At 30.5% G+C, this 25103-nt stretch overlaps 2 protein-coding genes across 11 annotated transcripts in view; one reads left to right on the top strand and one right to left on the bottom strand.

The window, feature by feature from the left end:
• Positions 1-25103, top strand: part of LOC105661769 (protein meiotic P26-like) — a 263978-nt gene that overhangs the window by 21701 nt on the left and 217174 nt on the right. Inside the window, exon 6 of one of the 9 annotated variants that reach the window (XM_012279164.2) lies at positions 18701-18736. The exons of 7 other annotated variants lie outside the window; for them this stretch is intronic. In XM_012279164.2, coding sequence (XP_012134554.2) covers positions 18701-18721 — 21 coding nt within the window. In that variant the 3' untranslated portion in view covers positions 18722-18736. Of the gene's footprint in view, positions 1-2625; positions 2727-18700; positions 18737-25103 lie in introns of those variants that run through there. One more of the 9 variants, XM_076539768.1, reaches the window with a different exon arrangement.
• LOC100881700 (uncharacterized) overlaps positions 1-25103 on the bottom strand; it is a 131212-nt gene that overhangs the window by 20175 nt on the left and 85934 nt on the right. The window lies entirely within an intron of this gene.

Here is a 25103-nt window from a genome sequence, read left to right as displayed (position 1 = left end):
AATTTTTGCGTTAAATGTTGATCTATTTTTTTGCAACTTCGTGTACGTAAACTATGGACAAAAATAGAGGATACGTGTTTTTGGAATTTGTTGTTTGTTGCACTGTTTATTAGATATATAATTTAAAATCACCTCCTGTGAAGAGGTGCAATCAGCATTTTTATTAAAAATATCATTATTTTTACAATCTTTTACAATATATTACACATTTTATACCTCTTCATATGCCATTAATTGATGTCTGAATAATTATTGTAAGCGTCGCAGGTATGAGCAGGTAAAATATTTTCTTGAGAACTATCTTTCACATAAGTTTTATTAAAATCGGTGTGTCGCGGTTTGATATGTTTCCTTGTAGGATCCACCGCATGGCCAGATATCGCTGTTAAAGTTATTAAAGACATCACTAGTGCAATCAGAGGCACGGAAACCAATTGTACCTTACAACATTTTGGGTCCTTGAAATTTTTATACTGAGGGATTGAATAATTTTCGAGTTTTTTAATTTTTGAACCTTAAAAACGTCAATTTTAAAAACATAAAATTTTTTAATTTTGAAATTTGGGAACTTAGAACATTTGGAATTGAAGATTTCGAAGTGTCAGAATTTTTTAATTTTTGAAGCGTACAAGAAAGTTTTGTGTCGTATTTTTGTGTTGGGTAATCTGTCAACGTGTTTCACCCTTATAATTAAATAGTATGGTATCTTTTTACATTTTTTAACGAAACATAAGGGATTGTTGTCTATTTTGTGTATTTTAAAAGAAATAACGCAATTTTCTTTTCGACATATTGTAAGTTTGAAATATATTTTTCTAACATTGTGATATTGTTATAAAGTAAAGTGAATAATTATCAAAAATAATTGCCTCTCTATAAAAATTTATTTTGAAAATAATAGCATTTATTCAATAAAATTGATTTCTTAATATGAGGATATTCTTGTCGAGATTAGTTAAATAACAGCATGAAATACTATTTTCTTTGTTTATTTTTGATATGTAACTTGTTGATAATCCGACTCTCAAATTTATTGAGAACTAGTGTGTAAACTTATTATTTCAAATATTATTAGGTGGGTAACATTCTCTAAAATATCATGAAATATAATATAATTTTAACCGGTACTTTTTTAACACAGAGAACAAAACGGGCCCAAACATTAAAAGTTGAATTTGAAGTACCACCTTATTGTAGATATTTGTCGTTACTCAAAGGAAGGCTACATTTTAGCCAGGTGTACAATGTAACTGTTAACCCACAGAAACATCTGCAAGGACCGAATAGAAATTAAAATCGTGTTACCGTTCAAAGGGTCGTGAAAATGGTGCTTTGAAGACCCATCGAAACGAGCGAGCCACTCGAAGCAATGCTCAGACACCTGAAAGCGTTTTGAGAGTTACGATTCCGCGTTGGATTCACGAGTGTATTAAGTTTCATAAAAATCGAAAGGGGAGTCGCGTAGCGTTATTGTGAACCGTATTTTCCCGCCTCGAGTGGACGTGTAATGGACCTTTTCGCTTTCGTATCAGCGTACATGTAATTACCTTCGTTATGCTCGTGCACACACATGTACGCACTCACACTCATACGTGGCCCTGAATGAAACGACGGTATATTTTCGCTTTTCCTTCGTTCCCGTTGCTACCCGCCGGCATCAAGATGAGTGAGGGAACACGCGTTATAATTACGCGTTATAAAAGCTTCCATTTAAAATTTCGAATTCGGTATCGAAAAAGGCAGCCGCGATAATGCGATCAGCTCGGCAAATGAGGTTTTAATGATGCTCGTTTCAGTAACGTTCGCATCTAGGTGTCATCGATAATTAATGGTTGTTGTGGTTTTTTTCACCCATCATTTTCCTTTTTCCACGACATTTTTTTTCAACGTTTTACACCCGCAGTATCATGCTTATGACGTATTAACTGTATTTTCCGGTTATTTATATATACATACAAAAGAATTTTTGTAATTCCTTTTTTGCATTTTATTTCAGTTAATAGATGTTTTTGTTATTATTTTATTCGGCGTTGTGGAACTTTTCAATGTAGAAACTGTAGGATTTTAGGAATTTGAAGCTTTGGAATTTTGGACTCTGTGACTTTGGAGATATGGATATTTTTGAACTTTTGAGTTCAGGGTTTTAATACTGTGGATTTACAAAAATTTGTATACTTGCGGTTTTGGGACTTTACATTAGGATACAGGACATTAAACATTAGGATTTTGATACGCTGAAATTTTTAAAGTTTTATTTCTGAGACTTTGGAATTTTGGGTGTTTAAAAGATTGAAATTGTGGAACATTGGGATTGTAAAACTATGAATTTTTGAAACTATAAAGCATTAGAATTTCGTAACAGTTGAATTTTTAGATTTTAGAATTTTAGAACTGTGAAACTTCAGAAATTTGATATTTTTTAACGTAATAATGTGGTAATTTTGTAACTTATTGACATTGGAAAATCAATTTCAGAATTTAAAATTTCTGATGTTTAACTTTAACATTTTGAAATTTGCTAAGTTTAGAAGTTCGGGATTTCAGTCCATTCGAACTTTAGCATTTTTGAACCATGGAACCCCGAAACTTGAGTACTTGAAGAATTTAGAATTTTAAATGTTTCAGATTTTGAAACTTTGGTTCTCTTCGCACTCCGTGGGCTCTTTTGAATTTAAAAAATTTTGAATTATGAAGCTTTGAAGATCTGAGAGTTTTTAATGTGATATTTTTAGAATTTTGAGTCATGGTAAAATTGGATCTGCAATTTAATTAATTAATGCATTATCTAACACAATTTCTTAAAAGACGAAGGTAACACATCAATGTGATAAAACTTATTATCATAATATTGTGATAAAATACATTCAATGTTTACTAAAAGAAGAAGAAAGAAGAATGAAAGAGTAAGAATTTTTTGCTTAAATATAACTTAGTAAATATACGTCTTAAAAGATATTTTTTTAAATTGCATTTTTTATTAAGTAAAGATAACATTATGCCCTTAGTTACCCTTTTATTTAATTTCTACTTTCTCTCGAACATTTTCATATTTTTGAGGAAATGTGTATATTCGCAAAATAATATTCGTAGCATTGTTTGTCGAATATAAACAAAATACATATATTTAATAAATGAGAAACACGAAACAAATTAATGCAGACAGAGATTGAGTATTTTATGCTTTTATGATGAGCTTACTCTTTTTCTTTTTTGAGGTTATGTCCTATCAATCACGTGGGTCGAAAATTAGTATTCGTGAGGACATATCACACGCACTACAAAATGAAAGCAGTTATATTTAATAAAAAACAAAATTACTCTTTTAAATTTTTAAAAATGTAAATAATTAAAACAGAGAGAGTATCTCATTACATAATTCAGTTTAAACTATACGAACTTCATCCACTTTTTGCCAAAAGTATTACTTCGTATGATAAAATTAAAATATATCCAAAGTTAGTGTGGTTTTTCGATACTATTAAGTTAACATTTTTTATACACAATTATGAACCAAATTGACCAACGTAACACAAAGTACTGGATTTCATTTAAACATAACAAGTTTGACTTTCATATGTACTCCACACGTCTATTTATAGAAACACTAATAATGTGAAACTGTCCTTCTCGATTCCGTTCAATTTTCGTCCGAAACATTTTTCAATAAAATCGTTACATATACGCAATGATCAGAGTGGTTCCAATTACGCGCTACACTCAGTATAATACTTCCGCTGAACGATAGATGAAATAAAAAAACTTGATTGTACGTAGAAAAAGAAATAAGAAAAATAGAATCAGCATAGTCTCTAAAACCCGTTCTGATCAGTTGAGGGTTAAACCGATTTCGTGTCGACAGAACCTATCCTTTTCAGAGCTATTATCGCACACCGTTTACATCGTGGTCGTTAATTGCCACGGATCGGAGGAAAACTCGCAATTAACACGGAGCTCGATGTGCGTTAAACGACCGAGAGAGAAAGGTAGTATTACGGCGGTGTATATTGTTTCAATTTGCATAAAGTCAACGCGGATTCAGCTTGTTCGCGAGCGAAAGGTCAATCAGCGTGGAAGATTAATTTGTATCGGGATGTGGGGTAATAAAGAGTGTAGCGGTCTCTTCGCGATCCATATCGATTCAATGATATATCGGTTCTTAAGCACGGAGTACTCTTGTCGGCATGGTTAATCGAAGATAGATTTGTTTCATTCACTTGTACCGTTGGTAATATCGATGGTAAATATAAATTAGATTCGTTCCGGTGGTATTCCAGTTTCTGTGGTCGCGAACATGAAATAAGCTGCTGTAATTAAAGGTTTATGAAGTATCATTGTGCGGCTTCTCCATGTTATTCCGGGGATGAGTTTTGATAGTCGGAGGGTGTTAAAATGCGAGATGAAACTGGATACTTTGTTGTAAAAAAATAAAAGAGAAGTTAATCTACGCTTTATGTAAGCGTGCTTCATCAAAGTGAAGCGACCGCGTTGGGAAAACGATGAAAATAAAAGGAAGTTTAAGAGGTTTCCCAGAATGAAATGAATATCCATGTATTTTACATAAGTTTCATTTTGCAACGCTGCTACAGATTCATGTTAATGCCTGTTATGTTTAAATAATGAAGAGTTTTGCAGCGTTATTATAAAAGTATTACCGGGAATTTTGTTTCGTTTCACAACTACCATCACGAGCTCCTTTCTACAGGAAATGCTTCGAATGATATAGGAGCTGTTACGTAAATTCTTTTTTGCAATTTACTCTTGCAGAAATTTTCTAATTATTTTGTCTGTCAAAACTTCGAGTTCTAATCTTAGATATAGACAGCAGAATTGTTTCAAGTTTATATTAACTTCAATCAGTTTATAGTCTGGTAAGTTGCAATGAAGTTTATCGTTGACGGGTAACTTTAGTTTTCAAATATTTTTAATTCGGAAAGATATTTTGTTATTTGTTTCATAGTACTTATTATTTTTTGTTTTGAGTAAACTGTGCATTTTTTTATCATATACCGCTATATGTTGTAATTATAATTATGATACAATTATAATGATTATAATTGTGTATAAAAATGTTTCAAAATATTTTGACACAATTTCAGGAATGGATTTTCTATGTGAAAATAATATGATAAATACAATTACAGTAATTATAATTGTGTATGTAAGTATTCCAAAATATTCTGGCATAAGCTTAGAGATGAATTCTGTATATGATAATAATATAATTTTGTGTAGAGGAATGTGCTACTCGATGTGAATTTATATGCGAGTTAAATATTTCCTTATTATACTACTATTGCTTATTAACTTTGTAGGGAATTTAATGAAAAGTTATATTTGCACTGCTACTTTTACTGCCAGAACTTTGTTATTGTATTGTAATTTATGAATGAAACTAATAATTGTAACAGGTAAACGAAAAATAAATGCACTTAACTATTTAAATAATGTCAGGATTTAATAATTTTAAAAATTCGTGAGTGAATGGCGAAACGACAATAACGAATGAATACTTATTTATAACAAAAGTCCTGGCAGCCAACACACATGATTGCTACAATACATTGATGCTTGCCCTAAAGCAACCAGAAAATAATCATGTTCATACAAAAACATTTACAAAATTATATTATATATTACCGCTCAAAAGTGTTCGAATAATTTGTTCTGTAAGACATAGTTTAACTTTGTATGAAGGGTATTTACAACGTTCATATAAATTGTAACTATTATTGTTATCTTTTCTGCGGTATCATAACATAATATAATTATTTTACAAATTATATAAAATTACATATTTACGAATTAATGTAAATTATATATACAAATTATGTACAAAATATATGAGTATGTAGAAATAAAATTTTTACCCAGAAATATGAAATCTAATGCAAAAGTCCCGATTTTTTAAAGAATCTAAAGTTCTGTTTCGTTTCATCTCTATGGTGCAGAACAACTTCAGAGAGACTTCGATATGTATTAAGTGTTTATAAAATGCTGATGACATGTTTATATTCTCTCGATAGAGATAATGGTGGTAACACTGTGTATTCGACAGCTTCGGTCTAGTACGTTTGTAGCAAGCAGTAATGTCTAATATCTAATATCTCGAATTTAATTCAAATATAGTATTGATAAGTTCCACATACATAATTCTTAGTTTGAAACGTTAAATACTTTAGAATCAAAATCGTTTTTAGTTAGTGTGTTAGGCATTGACATTACTTTAATGCAGTACCAGATACTTTTGAGCAGTAGTGTACGTACACAGTATTAACATTGTTGCACATCGTGTAATAATTGTTGCAACATAAATTAATTACTTTTTACTAGTTCATAATTACACATTTGAGGAAGAAGTAATTTCTTCCTGGTTAAAACTGAGCTAGCGTAACTAATTTCTACCGAAGAATCCACTATCAGCACTCCGCCTTATAACGGTACAGTATTGCAAGTGAATGAAAAAAACACGAGGTATTTTTAGATGTGTCAGAACTTTTCTTTAATTGTTTGTATTTGAAGTTAAGACATTTTTAATATTATTTGTATTCCTGTTAGGTAAACTTATTTATTTTAGATTAATATAGTTACTTTCCTTTTATAATCGCTATTTAAGGTTTTTAATACAATAGCTGGGATTTGCTATATTTCTAAAATACGCAAAGTTACAAACAAGTTGAGTGAATAATAATAAGTTTGAGTAAATAAGATTTATATTTTCAATATTACAACTTTTTGATCAGTATACACAGAAGAAATATATAACCTTTTAATTGAACAGTATATATTATTTAAATCGATTTTACTAAATATTCAGCACACTGATTTCTTTATTTTAAATTGTAGAATTTGTTAAAAAGCCTTTCGTGAAAGGTATATTGTTTCTGATCTAGTTAAAGAATTAATATATATGTATATATTGTATATTAATGTACATTTTATCTTTCATCTATTTGTTTTTAACTTACTTTTAAATTTCACATTAGATGCGCATTATACGCTGGTTGCATTGGTGTTAATTGACTTTAGAAACGTTGAAAGTGTTATTTTTATTGCCTAGACAATCTTTTTTGTAAATGTTTCTAAAACTTTCCACATTCAGTTGTCTAGAAAACAAATTCAGAGATCTACCCCAAAAACCCGACAACTATAATTCCGATGTTCATGATCCCGACAGCCAAACCCAACAGCTAAAATCCTGACGCTCGAAAATATTGATATGTTAAAATCCAGATGTTATTTTCAAGTTTTATAAACTTTTTTAATATTTTTCAAAATGAGTTGCATTTGAAAATTAAACAAATATTTTATTTTGAAAAGAATATAGTATAAATTTATAACATGATTATCATATTTACTAGAAAAAATATATAAAAAACCATTGTGTACAATACCACAGAAGTAATCCATGATGGTTTTGTTTATTATTCTGTTTCCACGTTCAGTTGTCGTTTATAAAAATAAGCATATAAATCAAAAATACAGGATTGAAATAGTTTGTCTGATTTAGTTATTTGAAGAAGAATGTTATTTATAACAAACAGAGAAATAATTGTTATTGACAAGGAAACATATCGAACCGGGACACATCGATTTTAATGAAGCTTATGTGAAAGATAATTCTCAAGAAAATATTTGACACGTATTTTTTTTATTGGTCATCGTTCACATAGAAGGGGTGAAAATAGCTCACAAAGTTAAGGGTTGAAATCTTACTTTTGAGAATATCTCCGGAATTAGAGGAGAAAATTGGAAGCTTTTTTTTTTAAATTATTCGTTTTTAAATAGAGGATACGTGTTTTTGGAATTTGTTTGTAGCAATGTTTATTAGATATATAATTTAAAATCACCTCCTTGAATTCATTTCCTCCAGTCTGCATTTTTATTAAAAATATCATTATTTTTACAAGCTTTTAGAATATTTTAGACATTTTATACCTTTTCATATACCGTTAATTGATTTCCCAATTATTATAGTAAGCGTCGCAGGCATGAGCGTGATTTATTCAACATATACAAACATAACATTTATTTTGACTTCTATTTTTATGTAAAATCGCTTGTATTGCTGTTGTACCATCAAATCGGAAACACCCTGTATAAAAAAAATAACTTTATACGTCTATAAAAATCTCTGTGCAGGACTTTTTCATCATTTCTGTTTACCAAATTCATTCACGGATTTGAACTCCTGTGCTATAAAACATCCTGTACAAAATGCTAGACGAACTTTTCCAAACCCGCCACTCGTCTCTGAAAAGCTGCAAAGGTAAATGCAGATATGGTAATCAAAGGATAAAATAAATCAGGTAAAATCTCGAAAACGAGCTATCTTGTTGATTCATACGATTATCTCGCAAAGGCAAGACTTGTCGGTAGAAACAGCATTGTAGTACGTTAATACACAGGAGCAACTAGAAGCGTGCGTTTCTGGTTTACGGTTGACCCGTCTCAGCACAGGTTTCTAGAAAGGCGAATCTGTGCTACGCGTTTTGCACGTCATTTAATTAAAGCCGGAAAATGAGCCACGTAACGACACTCGTTCCATGAGGGGCGAGTTTTCGAGGCATATCGTTTCTATTCGGGGTCCCAACGGTCGTGTGTGTGGGAGTTGGGCGATCCGAATGGAGAATCCAGCAACAGATACGTTGCCAAGAAGCGTGTACCGCGCTTGTAACCGAAACCTGGACCTTAAGGGGATACAAAGCTGTGAAATTAGACGGAACAAGAACGGTTCACGTGTAAGTTCCTCGCCAAGTTCTATGCATTAACGCTTCCCTATCGTACTGGCGAGAGCTGTTCCTTGGATTTAGTCGAATTTGCTAACGGTCATTGAATATAACGTCTTGGATCTGTTAATTTCCTCGGTGACTTGAACAACCTCGCTACACTGCAGGTTTCTTCGGCCATCGAAGAACACAGATGAATTGAAAATGTTGATCAATTATATTAGTAATTCAGATAATGCATCATTATTGTTCCAGACGACATATGATGATTAGACTTCTTTCTAATCAATTAGATAATTTTCTATTTTTTCGATTTTGGAACTATCGAAATTTTGAAATTTAAAAGGTGCTTTAAAAATGTCGAAGTTTTGAAGTTTTATAATTTTCACAAGCTCATATATGTCAATTTTTGACAGTTGCAGAATTTTTTAACTTTCCAATCTTGAGATTTTCAAATTTTAAGTCTTTAGAACATTGAAATTGTGGAATTTTTAAGCTTTAAGGCTTTATGATTTTGAAACTTCGGAATTTTTAAACTTTGGGACTTCAGACTTTTTAATTCGTGAGATCTTAGTTCACCGAAATTTTTTAATTTTTAAATATTGCTGTCTTAGAATTTTGAAACTTTCGAATTTGGAATCTGAGAATTTTAGAATTGCATTATATACTCTAGAAATTGCAGATCTTTTGAATTTTAGGACTTCAGAATTTCTAAATTTTTGAACTTTGAAGATTTTGAATTTTTCGCAGCTTTGGGATTTAGAGACTTTCAAATTTTTTTGTTTAAAAATTTTAGGACTTTGAGCCTTTAGTCAAATTTACTAACGGTCATTAAATTATAAAATCGAAGATTTGTTTGGCGATTTGAACATGTTATGTTCTCTTGTTTCTTGTTTTCGAATGAAGGATAATGATGAATTAGAACTTTTTAGTAAGTTAGCTACTAATCATTTTGCATGCAATTTGAAAAACAAAAATTATCGAAGAATCTACAAAAAGTGTCAAGAAATATTGATATATTGAGGACCCTGATATATTGGTAATACCTGTCGATTATATTATATTAGATATTATAATATATTGTATTAGATATGTGATATTTATTATTAGAGTATATTGTATTAGAAATATTTCATGTATTATTGCTTTAATAGCAATATTAGATTCAACATGCAGCTTCATTTTTTAGAAGAGAAATACTAATATTTTTTAACAGAATTACGCATTACTTTTATACATGTCTCTAGAATATTGTAAGGAAAAAGTTGAATGTAATATCTCAATTTTCAATTTAAAAGAGACAAAAAAATTACTAATTTTTTTTATATTACATCGTAATACATTTTTACATATGATACTGTTAAGAATTAATCCACATAAAAAGAATAACCTACTTACTACTCTGTTTAAAATTTAATCTTCACTGGACTTTCGAACATCGCCATAAAGTTAGATTAATTTATATATGATATAAGACATCATATATGTCCAATGGTACTCTATGATTTTTATTTGAAGTATGTTTAAAATATGTTTAAAATGTTTTTCTGTATCGTCCATATTTTTCAAGATATTAAGTTGCTGCATATGAAACGGCTGAAACAGATGGCCAGACTATATCAGCTCATAGTATATTAATTTGAAGCTTAATATTACTTGAAAATAATTATACATATAATAATACAAGCAATAAAGTTAATAAAGAAGCTGACATATTCGATTCAAATTTCTGCCGAACTCAGCTGATTGTGATAGATTATTTGTTCTAAACTGTTTATTCTTTATGAACCACGCAATTTATTCAGTCACATTTCATAAACTTGTCGCTCGCAGATAGATTGTACACGCTGCTTTGAGCGGGAACGATCGAAATTCTACCGACATTTCAAAAATACATCAAATTGAATAAAACTTGCTTTAAAATACATTTTATGTCCCTTGAAATGTCACTGCGACTTTTGTTTTGTTTAATGAGAAAACCAAATCATTGAATCCGGAGACCTGATATCTCATTCGAGAAATAAAATTCTTAAAAACTTTTAGAAATAATACTGTAAAAAACATAACTATAACCCTCGAATTTAAAATCCTAAATCCCTAAACCTCTCAAATCTTAAACCCTTCAAACATAACCTTATAAAACCTGAAATTCTAAATTGTAACGTCTTTTGGTTATATAGGTTCTATTGTTTCTGCGTTTGGAATGTAAGGTGTTATAATTTAGAATTTCAAGTCTTACAGGTCATGTTTAATGAGTTTAAGAGTTAGGAGCGACAGTGGCACTCCAAATAAAAGACGTAAACCAATTAATTTTTTGAAAATTTTGAAAAGTTCTTTGATCTCGATGTAGGAAAAATCTTCAGGACCACATTGTTCATTGTATGTGGAAAAAGAATAGTGGTCACTACATCTAACGATGTCTTCAAACAAACATGACTAGTGCTAGGAGAATTGCTGTGATACAATGCGCAACAACTCTGCAGGAAAGGAGGTTCGTTAATACTATGGATTCGTACGAATTTCGCTTCGTAGATTCATGGCACTTGTAACTGTGCGGTCCATTCTTTGAACGTAGTCGATCCTCGTGGGGAATACGGAATTTCGCTCGATCGATTGATTCCACTCGATTGTGCCCGCGGACAATGTGGTCTCGATTAAGCAACGAAAGGCCGGCAAACGAAAATTAATACAACATAGCCGTACGCGTGTGCCCAATAGCGGGTGCATTTGCTCCCTCCCTTATCCTTCGATAGGTTGCTGGCATTATACGCATCCTGTTTGTTGCTTTCCCTCGTATTAATCATTGCACTTCCACAAAATAATCATACACTTAAGTACGATATTCTTTAGTTATAAGATCAAGTTTGTTCCTTATCAACGTTTATCTGGCCGAACTAAGTCCATTGAACTCAAATTTTGAAATCGTAACGTTATTGGTAGATACTGATAATACAGAGGTGTTGCTGTTCGATATATTGTAAACTAATACGTTGTCTTGTAAGTAATTCGAAAAATGATTAAAATACAGTATAGTGCGTAATTTTATTATTTAAACTTATTTACTTTTGTTTAAATTTAAAATCCAATTGAATCCAGTTTAATTCACCTAATTTATCATGAATAATTGAAGCTCTGTTAAATATTATTGTTACGTTCCGAACAGGAATATTTTTCAAAATTTCCTTTGTATTATAGTTCTCACCGACCGGATGTGTATCGATAATGCGTATTGCATTCTGGGACACCCTGATCGAACGCAGTAACGGTCTTTTATGTTATTAGATAGACTATCTTTTAGCGACTAAACCAAGATTGTTAATATAACACATTCCTTCCTTGAAATCAACGTGGTCCCACGGCCAAAATCTTAGATCATTTCATTTCTCCGAACCGCCGAATATAAACGGAAGTCACACTCGTGTGGTCCGATAACGCCAAGCGTTCTGGAATGTTCCTCAAGGGCCGCGACGCAATATAAAATTATAATAGAAATTGTCTTTGTAACAGTACAAAATTATATAAATTACCCATAGTATTTCTTTATACCGTTATTATGAATACGCACACGTCAATCAGTTCCACAATAGTTACAGTACCGAGCGCGATTTAACTTTAATAATTGTAAAACGAAATAGATAATGCTTCATTCTAAATTTTTATAATGTGTACAAATTAACATTTTATACTGTATTGGTTATGTATGTAAAATTATTCAATAGCTAATTAATAATCCATAGCTCAAGGGTAAAGGAAAGAACTGTATAGAAAGAGAGAAAGATAAGAGCTGGACAAGGGAGGAACACATGCACCCACCATCACCGCCTAATTAACGAATTACGGTCTCTTACGCATTGGCCTCGCAGCCTAATTCGTTAGGCGCATATCAATGCAACATAAACAATTTCGGACTAGGCCCACTCTGGTCTTCTCCGAGAGGTGCAAGTTGCGACACTCTTTGGTGTATAATGTTCGCCGGTTTTTCTTAGGTGGGTGGTTCGATCGGAACAGAGCCTTTCGCATCTTGTAGTCTGACTCCCCATTGGTACCATTACCAAAAATTTTTTCATTTTTTAGTTGCAAAGGATTATTGTTGCAAAAAAGATTGAAAAATGAATATCCATGTTGTCTTTTACTTAACTATGTTCATGGCATTTTCGCAGACAAAAAGAAAGCCCGGACGAACTGTCTCACAGTATCGTATACAATTCTCCCCATTCCACTAAAAAGTGTGAAATAAAATAATTTTAAGAAAAAAAATACACCGACTTCGAAATGCACTAAAAAGTATAAAATAATTTCTATTTCATTCAATCATACAATTACGTCAGAGATATGAATGAAACCTATTTACTCGTTAGGTAGTATATTAAATACATTTCAACCTTTTAGGAGGCGGCGCAAAATTAAAAATACCTCAGTAAACGTTCCTGCCAATAACCAGTTGATTGTGGTATGGCGTATTGGAAATTAATAAATCCTGAGAAACAATACGTGTCATTATAAATATATCTGGTAATATACGTAAATGTAACGACTGCATCTTCATTTCATAACGTTTCTGATATAAATGAAATTGAATTGGCTTCGTTCGCATGTGGAAGCCATGGATCTAAGAACCTATAAACCGAGCCCACGATGCGGTAATTACCAAAGCAGATGGGCTCTATCTTTATAGTATATGCGGCGATCGAGTCTTTCCGTCGCATACTCTATGAATCTAGATTGACCATAGTTACATTCTATACGCACTAACACCTACTTCGCAGCGTGCTGTCGAGTTATATGTATAGAAAAAAAAATAGCTATACAAGCTTTGCCTATGTTCGGCTGTCCAAAGGTTGACATGTTCAAGAAAATCTTTTAATTTTGCGCCGCCTCCGAAAAGGTTGAAATGTATTTAATATACTACCTAACGAGTAAGTAGGTTTCATTCATATCTGTGACGTAATTGTATGATTGAATGAAATAGAAATTATTTTATACTTTTTAGTGCATTTCGAAGTCGGTGTATTTTTTTTCTTAAAATTATTTTATGGCAAGTGTAGCGAACGACGATATATCGTCGTCCGGCACTAAAAGGGTTAACCTCTTATCTTTAAAATCCCTAAATTATGATATTTATATATTTTAGAATTTCTAAATTCTTAAATAATCAAATTTTAAATTATCAGATTAACAAATTCACGAGTTTCAAAATTCCTGAGTCTAGTTCCTAGGTTTCTACATATTTAAATTCCTGTATTTTCAAATCATGAATTATTCAAGTTTCCAAATCTTCGGATTCTAAAATCTCGAAATTTTTAAATTTTCAAATTCCTATATCTTCAAATATAAAAGTTTTCAAATCTCCACATTTCCAAAATCCCAGAAATTTTTCAATTTCTAATCCTCATATTTTTCTACATGTTTTTTATTTGAAACATAGGTTTGTTTGCATAAAGTATGATAAGACCATTTTTATGAAGTAGGTAACAAATTTCTGAACAAATCCGTCCATCACTTATAACTTTGATGTGTCATTTATAGAAATAATTGAAGTTTCAAAGCTCGGTGCTTGCTCTTCTCGTTTTCATGCGTCACGAGGCTGTTCAATTAATTGAGCCAAATCAGATCATGTGGATACCGATTAAATAAAGGCTTTCAATCGAAACCGCGGTCAGTAATAAATAATCGATCAGTTTGGATTTTGCTTGATCGTAATGGATCGATATATCTGAGGTTTATGATGCGCCCCCGATAGTAAACGAATTGTTTTAGTAACATGTCGATTCATAATTCATTATTTTGTCATTTTTACGTTATAATTCTTATAACTGGTAAAGCTTTCATATTGACGTAGATGTAATTATATTTTTATTTTAAGATAAATAATACAAAAAACTGTATTTTTTCATACATACTTATTTAAATTATAAATAATAAATGTTTATAACATTCTTCAAAATGTGAGTCAGTAAAGACAAGTTTAAAGAGGTCCAAAATAAAAGGCCCGAACGAAAATTTCAATAATTGAATCTTATTTCTCCAAAATTTAATTCGAATATCCAATAGAATAAATAAGAAAAGCAAGTTTTGTTTAAAAATCAGTGGTTCTTGCGGATTGTCTTGCTTTCCTAAACAATAGTTTAGGAATCTTGTTTATTTAACAGTTGATTCATATCGAAAAATTAATAGAAGTTTTTAAATTTTGACGATAATATGCAATAACAAAAATGTAGCAGTCGTAAGTTGTTCTATTAAATCCACGTTAATAAAGTGTATAAACATAATATGTTCTAATGTGTAAGTTAGTCCATTAGATCTGAATTAGTAGTTAATTAAAACGGTCCTTTTTTGAAGTCTCCGGAAACTTTGATGAGTGATCGTATATTATAGGATAAAATTATTAGTCTCGAAAGTTGGTTGAGCGAGAATGGTGTTAAATCATGACCATTGAAAAGACATCGATTATATAAGTTACGGTGTTAAAACGTGACGGAGAACAAATTGTTTCTTTCAATCGGACAATCGAGATGGAGATTCATTGTGTTTCATATTTAATTACATCGCGGGCCTTTAATTTAAAATTAATTATTCCGTTCGCGGCCGGGCCTTTGTTTCGTTTAGAAAAGTTAACGGCACAGGGGGTTGCGAGTGGGCTCTCTTGTAGGAACCGGTTCGAATTTATTGAAACAACATATAATTGCGGCGCGAACGCGCTGCTATTATTCGAATTTTCAGCCGACTCGTTCATTTGGTTGAATAATTTCAACTATTCGCTCCAGGTATTCCGCAAATTTAAATCGATTCTATGCGCCGAATCTTATTGGCCCGGCCGGCGAACACACGTAATATAAAATTAGCGATGAAACGCGTTGATAATTGGATATTAAAATCTTGCGATAACCGCACTTTGTACGCCCCTTTTCCTCTTGCAAATATTTATGGACCCCTGAATTTGTTATGATGATAGCACTGTTTGATGCACAATTTCATGGAACAAATTGTTAATGCCAGACCCAGCCACATTTGCAATAAAATTATTTGAAATGTTATATCGAATATGCTTATCTTATTTTATAATTATTCCCTTTTCAGAATACAGTCGAATGGTTCTATTTCGGAAAATAAGCTCAAATATGATCGTTATGTGCTTAATAGATAATACTGAAACTATTATCTATTCTACTGAATAATCTATTATATTATTAACGTTTTCAGAAATATTTATGATAATGTCATTCGTATTAGTGTAATAGGCTCGCCGTACCCGCGGTTATGAGTATGTATATAACGAATTAAAAAGGTTCAGTTATAATGAAAGTTGTAACTAACCGCATTAACTAAAACTTTATTTATACTAGCAAGCACTGTAAACTTCGATTTGGAAAATTGTGATATAGAGGAAAGGTTCGTAGCATTCATTGGCTTTTACTTAGAAATTTTTATATTCGTAAATTTAAAAACATTCAAAGTCTGAAGCATTAATACTCCAGAAATTGTGAACTTTAGGGATATTAAATATTTAGTAATTTAATTAAATCTGAAGACTTAGAAATTTGAAAACGTAGAACTTTGGTAAATCGGAGAATTTGTAGATTTGGAAATTCGAAATTTTTGATTTAGAAATTGGAAGATCGAAGAATTAAAAAATTTGTAATTTTTTTAAATTGAAATGATTTCAATATGAAGAAATTTGGATTTCAGAAATTTGCAGATTTAGAATTTGGGGATTTGAAAATTTCCGAGATGACTGTACATCTATAATATTCGTTCTGATCGGAGACGCACATGAACTGAAAGTAAAAGTGATTGCTTCCAATTATTAGATTTATTTAGTTAATCTTATTTTAATTACAGATCTGGTTCTATACCTGTCATTTTATTGCAATATCGTTAAAGTGAACGTATATTATATAATTTTTTTCTTGCCGTATCGTTAGATTTTTGCGCATAAAATGATTAATTTATCTCTAAATATGTATTTCAGTAATTACAACTTTATTGAAATAGTGATTATTTATTTCAAGAGTCGTCATTTTGGAGCTTATGAAATTTTATATTTTTTTAATTATTTATTCAAATCTTGTCTTTAATTTTTTTAACGTTAATAAAACAAAACCTGTAGCGAGTAATTCTATTGTAGATTTTTCGTTTTAATATATGTTAATAATTTTAGGGCGGATTTTTCAAAATGCATATTAACACTTGATGAGATAAAGAACGACTATTACATGGTAACTCAGTGTCGATACTTCATTTATTTGTCCGCAACATTGACATGAGTATGCATTTGACGATAGTTCTAGTATTAATTTATCAGTAAGAAAACAGTACACGAATTGTACTATGCTCCATTTTTTTTTTTTTCATTGAATGCTTAAGGCTTAAGGTCACATGCACCTTCTTAGATTATTAGTGACCATATTTGATTTGGGACTGTGTCGTAAACTTATTGGTATTACATTTGATAATAGAGACTGATGTCTATCAAAAATGTTAGAATTTTTCTGCACAAATTTACATTTTGTAGCATACTTGTTACGTTTGATATGTTATATTGTACCCTTTTAACGCGGTATTTAGGGCATTGAATTAGGATATGGTCAATGGAAATTTGTGCATTGCACACATCACAAATCGTTGGGTTTGATTTAGTAATAAAAAATGAATGTGCTAATTTGGTGTGACTAATTCTTAATCTAGTTAGTATTACTTGATCTTTTCGATTCATAAAGATTGCGAAGCTAATATCGTATATTTTTATCACGAATTTTATGTAAAGCTATAGGTAGTGAAGTTTTCCAAACTGTATTCCAAAATTCTTTTACGGCTTTGATAAGCTGTTTTTGAAGGTCTTGCTTAACAGTATCATATGTAAAAATGTATTATGGTGTAATATAAAAAAATTAGTAGCTTTTTTGTCTCTTTTAAATCGTTTGTTGTAACTGATAATCACGCATATTTTACCGAATATATTAAATTAAAGAAGGTACTGCCTCAAACTTCACATTGAGGTAGCATTGTAGCTATTGGATACTGTTGACTCGTGAGCAAAATTGTCATCTTTTATATTGAAAAATACTTTCGAGAATGCTCACTTCACACGCAGACTTCACGGCGAATGAATATTTGAAAATGTTGGATAGTGAATAATATATTAAAGTTCCATGTAACACTTATTATATTTAATAATACAACTAAAAAAATTTTAAAGTATAAGTTTGTGAATTTTATCGAACGGCACGTAGAGGATTATTTTAATGTTGTTCGTATGCTAGTATGTTTGTATCTGCTCTTTCTCGCAAAATTTTCGATCGACGTTAACTTTTCCTTATAGTGGGGGCTTTTTCTAACGACGTTTCTTATTGGTTATTCGAGATTTTCTCTATTTTGGGGAAGTGACATACATTTGGCGGGGACTACCGTTATACTCAGGTAGCTTCTCTGGAGCTTCGATGTTTAGGGCGGTTAAGATTGTAAATTTTTTAAACTTTCCTAAATGTGTAAAACCGGTGACCTTTTTTATGGTATCTATAAGGGTAATTATGTATATTACTGAACTTTTTGGCTTTATGATCTTAGGAGGTTTCCTCGAAATATGTTTTCCAAATTGCCCTACCTGAATAGTTAAATTTTGTTATCTTGGGAGGTCATGAGTCACTTAAATGAATTATAAAGTACAATATTTGTTACGCAGTAACAGATACTTTTATGCTATCGGGGACTGTCTTAGACTTATTACTGATCTGCCAAGTAATCTTAAATGAAATGGTATTGTAAAATTAACTATAACAAATGTAGTTTGTCTACAGGTTATGATAATATATAATAATGTATAATATTGTATAATAATGTATAATAAGATAATAGATAACAGTATTTATACATCTAATTATAATTAGCTGTCACAACATTTGTAAAAAGGAGTAATGTTTCATAACATTTCCTAAATTATATTTTATTTATGTTTGTATTTTGTTCTTGTGTTTCAGGTATGTACTTTTCTAACATAAGCATAGAAATGAGGCATTTATTTAATGTGCGAAGTGGTAAGTGATAGATGAAATATAATCGAATAACTTGCATGCTTTGGAATGAATAAATGGTGTATTTAAAATTAGCGATTTATCAGAATCAGATGTATTTAGAGAAATTACAATTGAATGTATCAGATACCGTTTCTGTATTAACTGTATCAGATTTGTAAATGATAGTAATATTAAATCGCTTAAAATTAAATATTTCGGAACATCAAAAGTCTGGAGAGGTAACACTACTGATTGTGAGTGTTATCCACACGCATGCGATATACTAATTATCAAATTTGCTGGTTGGCTCACTGGAGCCAGTTATAAATGTAAAGTAAATAATAATAATAAAAAATCAAAAGTCTGATGCAATTTGAAAAATATAAACTAGTACGTTAGTTTGAAGTTTAAAATTTGCTGAAAATGACTATGCAAATCTTTTATAAACGTTATTAATTTCATTTAATTGATTGTTAAGAAGTCGTATTATCAATAACTTTTTATACTGTACAATGATATTGTTGCCTAACAATTATTCATTTTATATTAAGAATATTAGCTTTGCAACTTCGAAAAATGTATATAATGATTTTCAACTAACATTAAGCTTCAAGTTAATTTATGAGTGCTACTTTGTAATGATTTCATGTCATTGAATTTTGTTAAATTCTGAAATTGGCCATTATTTGCCATACGTAGCGATTCATATATTTATAATATTGATCAAGTATTTATACATTTTAATTGCATTTTAAGTGTTTTTAACAATAAATTTACGATACTTTTATATTATCAAATTCTGTTACATGTTTGATATGTCAGAATTGCTCATTTAGTACATTATGGTTTAATACATGAAAACAAATAAAAAATATTAACGAACAGATTACACAGTCATTTCCATAAATTGCCATTTAAGCTCAGTTTAAGTAACATACGTTGTAATTTTTGGATGCTGTATTATCAATTCGTATAAAAGCTTGTGATTCAAAATCATTTACCGTTTTCTTCAGTTAGCAATCTTCCATTTTATATTCACAAAAAATTATTGAAGAGCTTATGCATTTTTTTCCTCAAACTGTTTGTTTCAGTTTTACACATCAGAGTACTATTTTACCGTGCTGCTATTATTAGATTACTGCATATGAAATAGCCGTTTGTCGAAATAATAATGAAAGTACTACAAAGTAGCACTTATGGCGTATTTCATATGTAGTATTAAATATTTTTGCGAATTTAAATGAAAAATACGAATAAATTAGTTTTAGTATAACAGAGTAGTGCAAAAATGTGTGCACGTTAATGTAAACGTTGCGTGGTTATTTAATAATGGAAAACGTGCGAAGGAACCGATGGCGGATGCTTGGAAATCTTGAAAATTGCCAAGGATGAAGAAAGTTTGAGTAGCAACACAGCATGAACTCTTTTAAGCCAGGCAATATTCGTTCGATCCAATTTTCTCTTATGCTAGTATTCACACAGTTATTCAGGTAGTTCCAGTGGCATGTACTAACCAGTATGCGATAAACAGGATGTTCCATTCTGGAATGATATATAAGCTGTTCGATAAAAGCTGTTATACCTAATGGCGAAGAAATATTTAAATTTTCTCTCGCACGATAATTCTTTTAACAGGATACCTTTGAAACTTCCTTGTACTGTCGCATAAAAAGTGCTTTCACTTTGTATATAATGAAATATTGACACCTGTCAGAAAATTAATTTTATAATACAAAATTATAACATTTTTAATTCTGATGAATTCAAATTTTAAGTTTAACAAGCATTCAATTTGAAAATTTTTATTTTTCTTATTTTCAAATATTTAAATTATTAAGTTTAGAAATTTAATTATAACATTTAAAGATTCATTTTCAATTTGATATTTGACTCTGCATTTGGAAATGTTTTTAATTTTAATAGGCAAAAGTTTTCAAATTAAGGAATTCAAGAATTTAATAATTTCATACTTTTAAATTCAGAAATCTTTAAATATATGTATTGCAAATTTTAAGAATTTTCAAAATTACACATTTCCAAATGTTTAAAATTATCCATTTAGAAATTTAAAAAGTAAAAAATTGAAAAGTTTTCAAATTTACAAAGTTTCAAAATTTGAAATTTGCACATCCACAAGTTCACTGATTTTAAAAAACCTTTGAATTTAGACATTTGTATATGTACATATTTTCAAGTTTGAAATGATTGAAGTTCTAAAATTGTTAGAATTATATATTTTTAAATTAAACAATTAGAAAATTTTCATATTTGCAAGTTTTTAAATTTAGAAATTTGTATGTTTATACACTTTTCAGTTTAAAAATGATTAAAGATACAAACAGTGATAATCATAAGTTTTTTAATTAAAACCTTGTGAATGTGAGAAATATTTAAATGTATGATATTTCAAACTTCAATGGTTATAAATGGGAGAATTTTTACGTTGAGAAATTTATTTCCGTGTTTACAAATTCATTTCCATGTTATTTCAAAATGAAATTTCGCATTTTTAATTTACTCCATTCAACGATTAAATTCCACGCTTTAAAATTCTGATAGACATTCCCAGTTTACATTCCTGACAGCTACATTTCATTGGACACAATATTAATAATTTCGATAACAATGAAATTGGTCGGTACCAAATTCCAATACTCACTTCTCATTACAATTTTCACATTTCAATTTCGTTTCTCGTAATTTATTACCGTAATGTCTCAGAATTGCGGTCCGCAATTCTAATTTACTATGATGAACGATTAAGATGCCATTTTACAAAGGTTTGATATACACTTCTAATTTATTTCTCTGGAAAATTGTATTTCATTTAACACAGCTTTAATTACTTCTGTCAGAAGTTAACTTCCATTTAAACAAATTTCTGCCATATTCTTTAATTTCTTACATTTATTTTCATAATATCTTGTAAATCGGTTTAGAGTACATCATTTCTTTAATATTTGATGTAAAATTATAATGGAAAGAAATACTTCTGTATATTAATATTTCGAAGTGTAAAATAGTTAAATATTTACAAATTTCTAAATTAAAAAATTTCCAGATTTCTCACTTTAAAAATTTGAAAATTGCAAACATCCATGTATCAAAATTCCTACATTTTCGAATGTTCATATTTTTAAATTTCTGAATTAACAAATTCCTAGATTTCTAATTTTAGTAATTTGGCAGTTGAAAATTGTTATGTTTTATAAAATATGTTGGTAAAGTTTGACGACAAAAAGCAGAAACACCCTGTGTCTATTTAAAAACATATATCAAATAAGCCAAACTTAACGTGCGAATAAAAAATATATACATGATTGTTTGTTAAATAAAACAGCAGACTTGTAACAATTGAAATGGTCTGTAACCGAAATACAGTGATGTGTCATATGAGTAGAGGTCTTCACATTAGGTAACTGCATTTAACTACAGTCCATAACGTCCTTCACGGTTCTTAACCTCTCGAAAGTGATCAAACTGTTCTCACACCGCCTGTTGCCTCAGTTCTTCGGTGAATGCGATATGCAGATGACTTTCAAAGCATTCTCTGCCTTCGAGCGTAGAGTATCACGGTCAAAGGACAGACGAATGGTTATAGCTATCACGATGAGTATAGACTTCAATGAAGGTCCGAGGGACGAGAGGGATACAAATTGGAAATATTCGACGGAATGGAAAATGATACTCGAAGGTTTAATACGATTTATACGAGCTTCATCGCAAATTTAATTTGGTCCTTATGAATCTGCATCGACTGTTCATGTTAATTGAATAGATATTGCTCATTATAAGTAATCGTACCAATAATCGTCACTTTTCGTTAATCTGTGTTTGCATCTTGCCTATCGCCGCTACAAATACGATTTTTTCTTCTTCCATTTTTTTTCAGTATAACTATATTCCTGATGTAAGACGGAACAAATTCGGAATACATCGAAAATTTCTAAATTGCTCCAAAGTCTAAATCTTCACATATCCAAATTTTCATATAATAAAATTAAAAAATTCTAAAAATCTCAAATTTAAGTACTTTCGAATTTATAACATTTTTGATACCGCCTACGTCATGAGATTTTTTAATATAAAAATTCTCAAATATCTCAATTTACCTTCAAATTCTCAAATTTTTGTTTTTTCGAATTTCGAAATTATTAAGCATCAAAACTCTTTCTAAATTTTTAAATCTTCACATTTTCGAATAAAAATTCCTAAATTATTCAAATTACATTCATAGGAATTAAATAAGAAGTAGGGTAATAGGGATCTTAGAGGCTCCAAAGACTGAAAACGCAGGATTGTAGGAGTATGTCGGAATTTAGAGATTTAGGAAGTTATAAATATGTAAATCTGGGGCATTAAAGAATCTGCAGATTTAGAAATTTATAGATATGGAAATCACAACTTTTAGGAACCTATGAATTTAGGGAACTATTGATGTAGAAATTTCGGGTTTAATAATACAGGAATTTAGATATTTAGAATTTAGGGATGTATGAATATGTGAATTTAGTGCCCAGGATCTAAGAATTACCCACATACATCTTGAAATAACACACGCCCGTTTTGCTTGTACAATATAGTTCAATAATAGCGTAACTTCATAATATATTGGCTAATTAAAACTTGATAAGCATTTAGTTATTACGATTAAAGTTATTGTCTTACTTATTAAAAACGAATATAAAATAGAGATTAAATATACATATATGTCCAAGAGTTGGTATAACATATTAAAGAATGGTTGGAATGCACGCTGGTTCTTTTAGCAGTTTAATTATTTTACGCTGATCAATATTACATTCATAATTACGCCGACGTTAAGAGTTTCAGGGTGTTTCTAAGAACGTGTTTACATTTTTTCTTTTAGAACGTTCAACATCACCGGCGAGTTTCAGTTAATTACGAGCCAGAATTTCTGAGCGGAGTTCTTCTCAAGATTTTATATTCAGAAAATTGTGCGCAGCAAGCATGGCACCCTTTTAAATATTTTACTTCGTTCCAGCCAGTTTCTGGTGATTCCTCTTCTCGTGTTTGCACGCCGAAAGATCGTACGCGTTTAATAAAAATGCTACGATAAATAACCTTCTCTCTTTCTCTCCTTCTCTATCTCGTTCGTGTACACTTATCTGAAAAACTGATAAACAGTTTTATCCTTTAATTTATTTCGAATATGTTTCTCAAGCGTGATTACACTTTTACGATTGTACCCTGCAATATTCCTCTTCGATGCTGTACTTTTTTATTACTTTCTTTGATCGTGTTATTCATCAAAGTTTAATACTCAGAAATGAATTTGTATAAATTGAAATTTTTTAAGCAGAGTTTATTTGAGTGTATCGACTGCTGATGTTTTCCATTTCATAAAACTGTAACTTTTGATATATTTCTAGATACGTTCCATTTTTTATATCCAGTGGAGATGATTGATAGAATAGTTCAGTACGTCGCGAAATTATTAATTTTGAATCAGAAAATGGCAAATAGAGTTCGATAGAAATGTCATAAAGAATAATGTGAACAAGAAATTCTCGTTATAGTGCCACTATATAGTATAGACCTTACTAATTTAGAAGACTGTATTTATTTTATAATAATTTATAATATTATAGATTTCCATGCGTATCGTGGTTATATTGTCACGTGTTGTATCATCGCATGCTTGTTAGTTACGCGGAGAATGATCAATAATTAGATCACTGTGTATTATATACCGAAATACATATTACGATGTCAAACATTGTGTAGTAACATCCTAAATCGCATGTATTGCATCACTACATATTGCTCTATTGCTTGTTGTATCATTACGCATAATTTCTTCACGCGTTGTATTTCCACACGTTGTTTTACTACGTATTGTATTTCCACACGTCGTTTCACTGTGTGTTCTATATCTATGTGTTATATTTCCATATGTTGCTTTATTACGCGCTGAATATTCACGCTTTGTTATAAATTACAGATTGTTTCGACACGCGTCATATCGCCACCACTTCAATTACTACGGTGTGAATTAATATGTGTTGTACTGTCAGACATTATATTGCCACATGTTGTATTTCTGCATGTATCGTCGATATCTTGCATCACTACATTGTTTTTCCACGTGTTGTTATCACCTCGTTTCTTATTTCCACGTGCTATATTCAAGCATTAGACCGTCGTGCATGGCATAACCACTTGTTATATCACCATGCATTACATTATTACGCGTTGTATTTCGTTGTTACATTTTTACGCATTGGATCAGCACATTACTACGCGTTGGTTTGTCACGTATTTAGTTCATACACGTTGTATTGGCACTTGTATTATATTTTAATACACTGTATCCATACATGTTATATCACCACGCATTATACAT

Source organism: Megachile rotundata, chromosome 14 (genome assembly GCF_050947335.1).
Source record: "Megachile rotundata isolate GNS110a chromosome 14, iyMegRotu1, whole genome shotgun sequence".
Taxonomy (NCBI): domain Eukaryota; kingdom Metazoa; phylum Arthropoda; class Insecta; order Hymenoptera; family Megachilidae; genus Megachile; species Megachile rotundata.
This window is presented reverse-complemented; position numbering and strand designations above follow the sequence as displayed.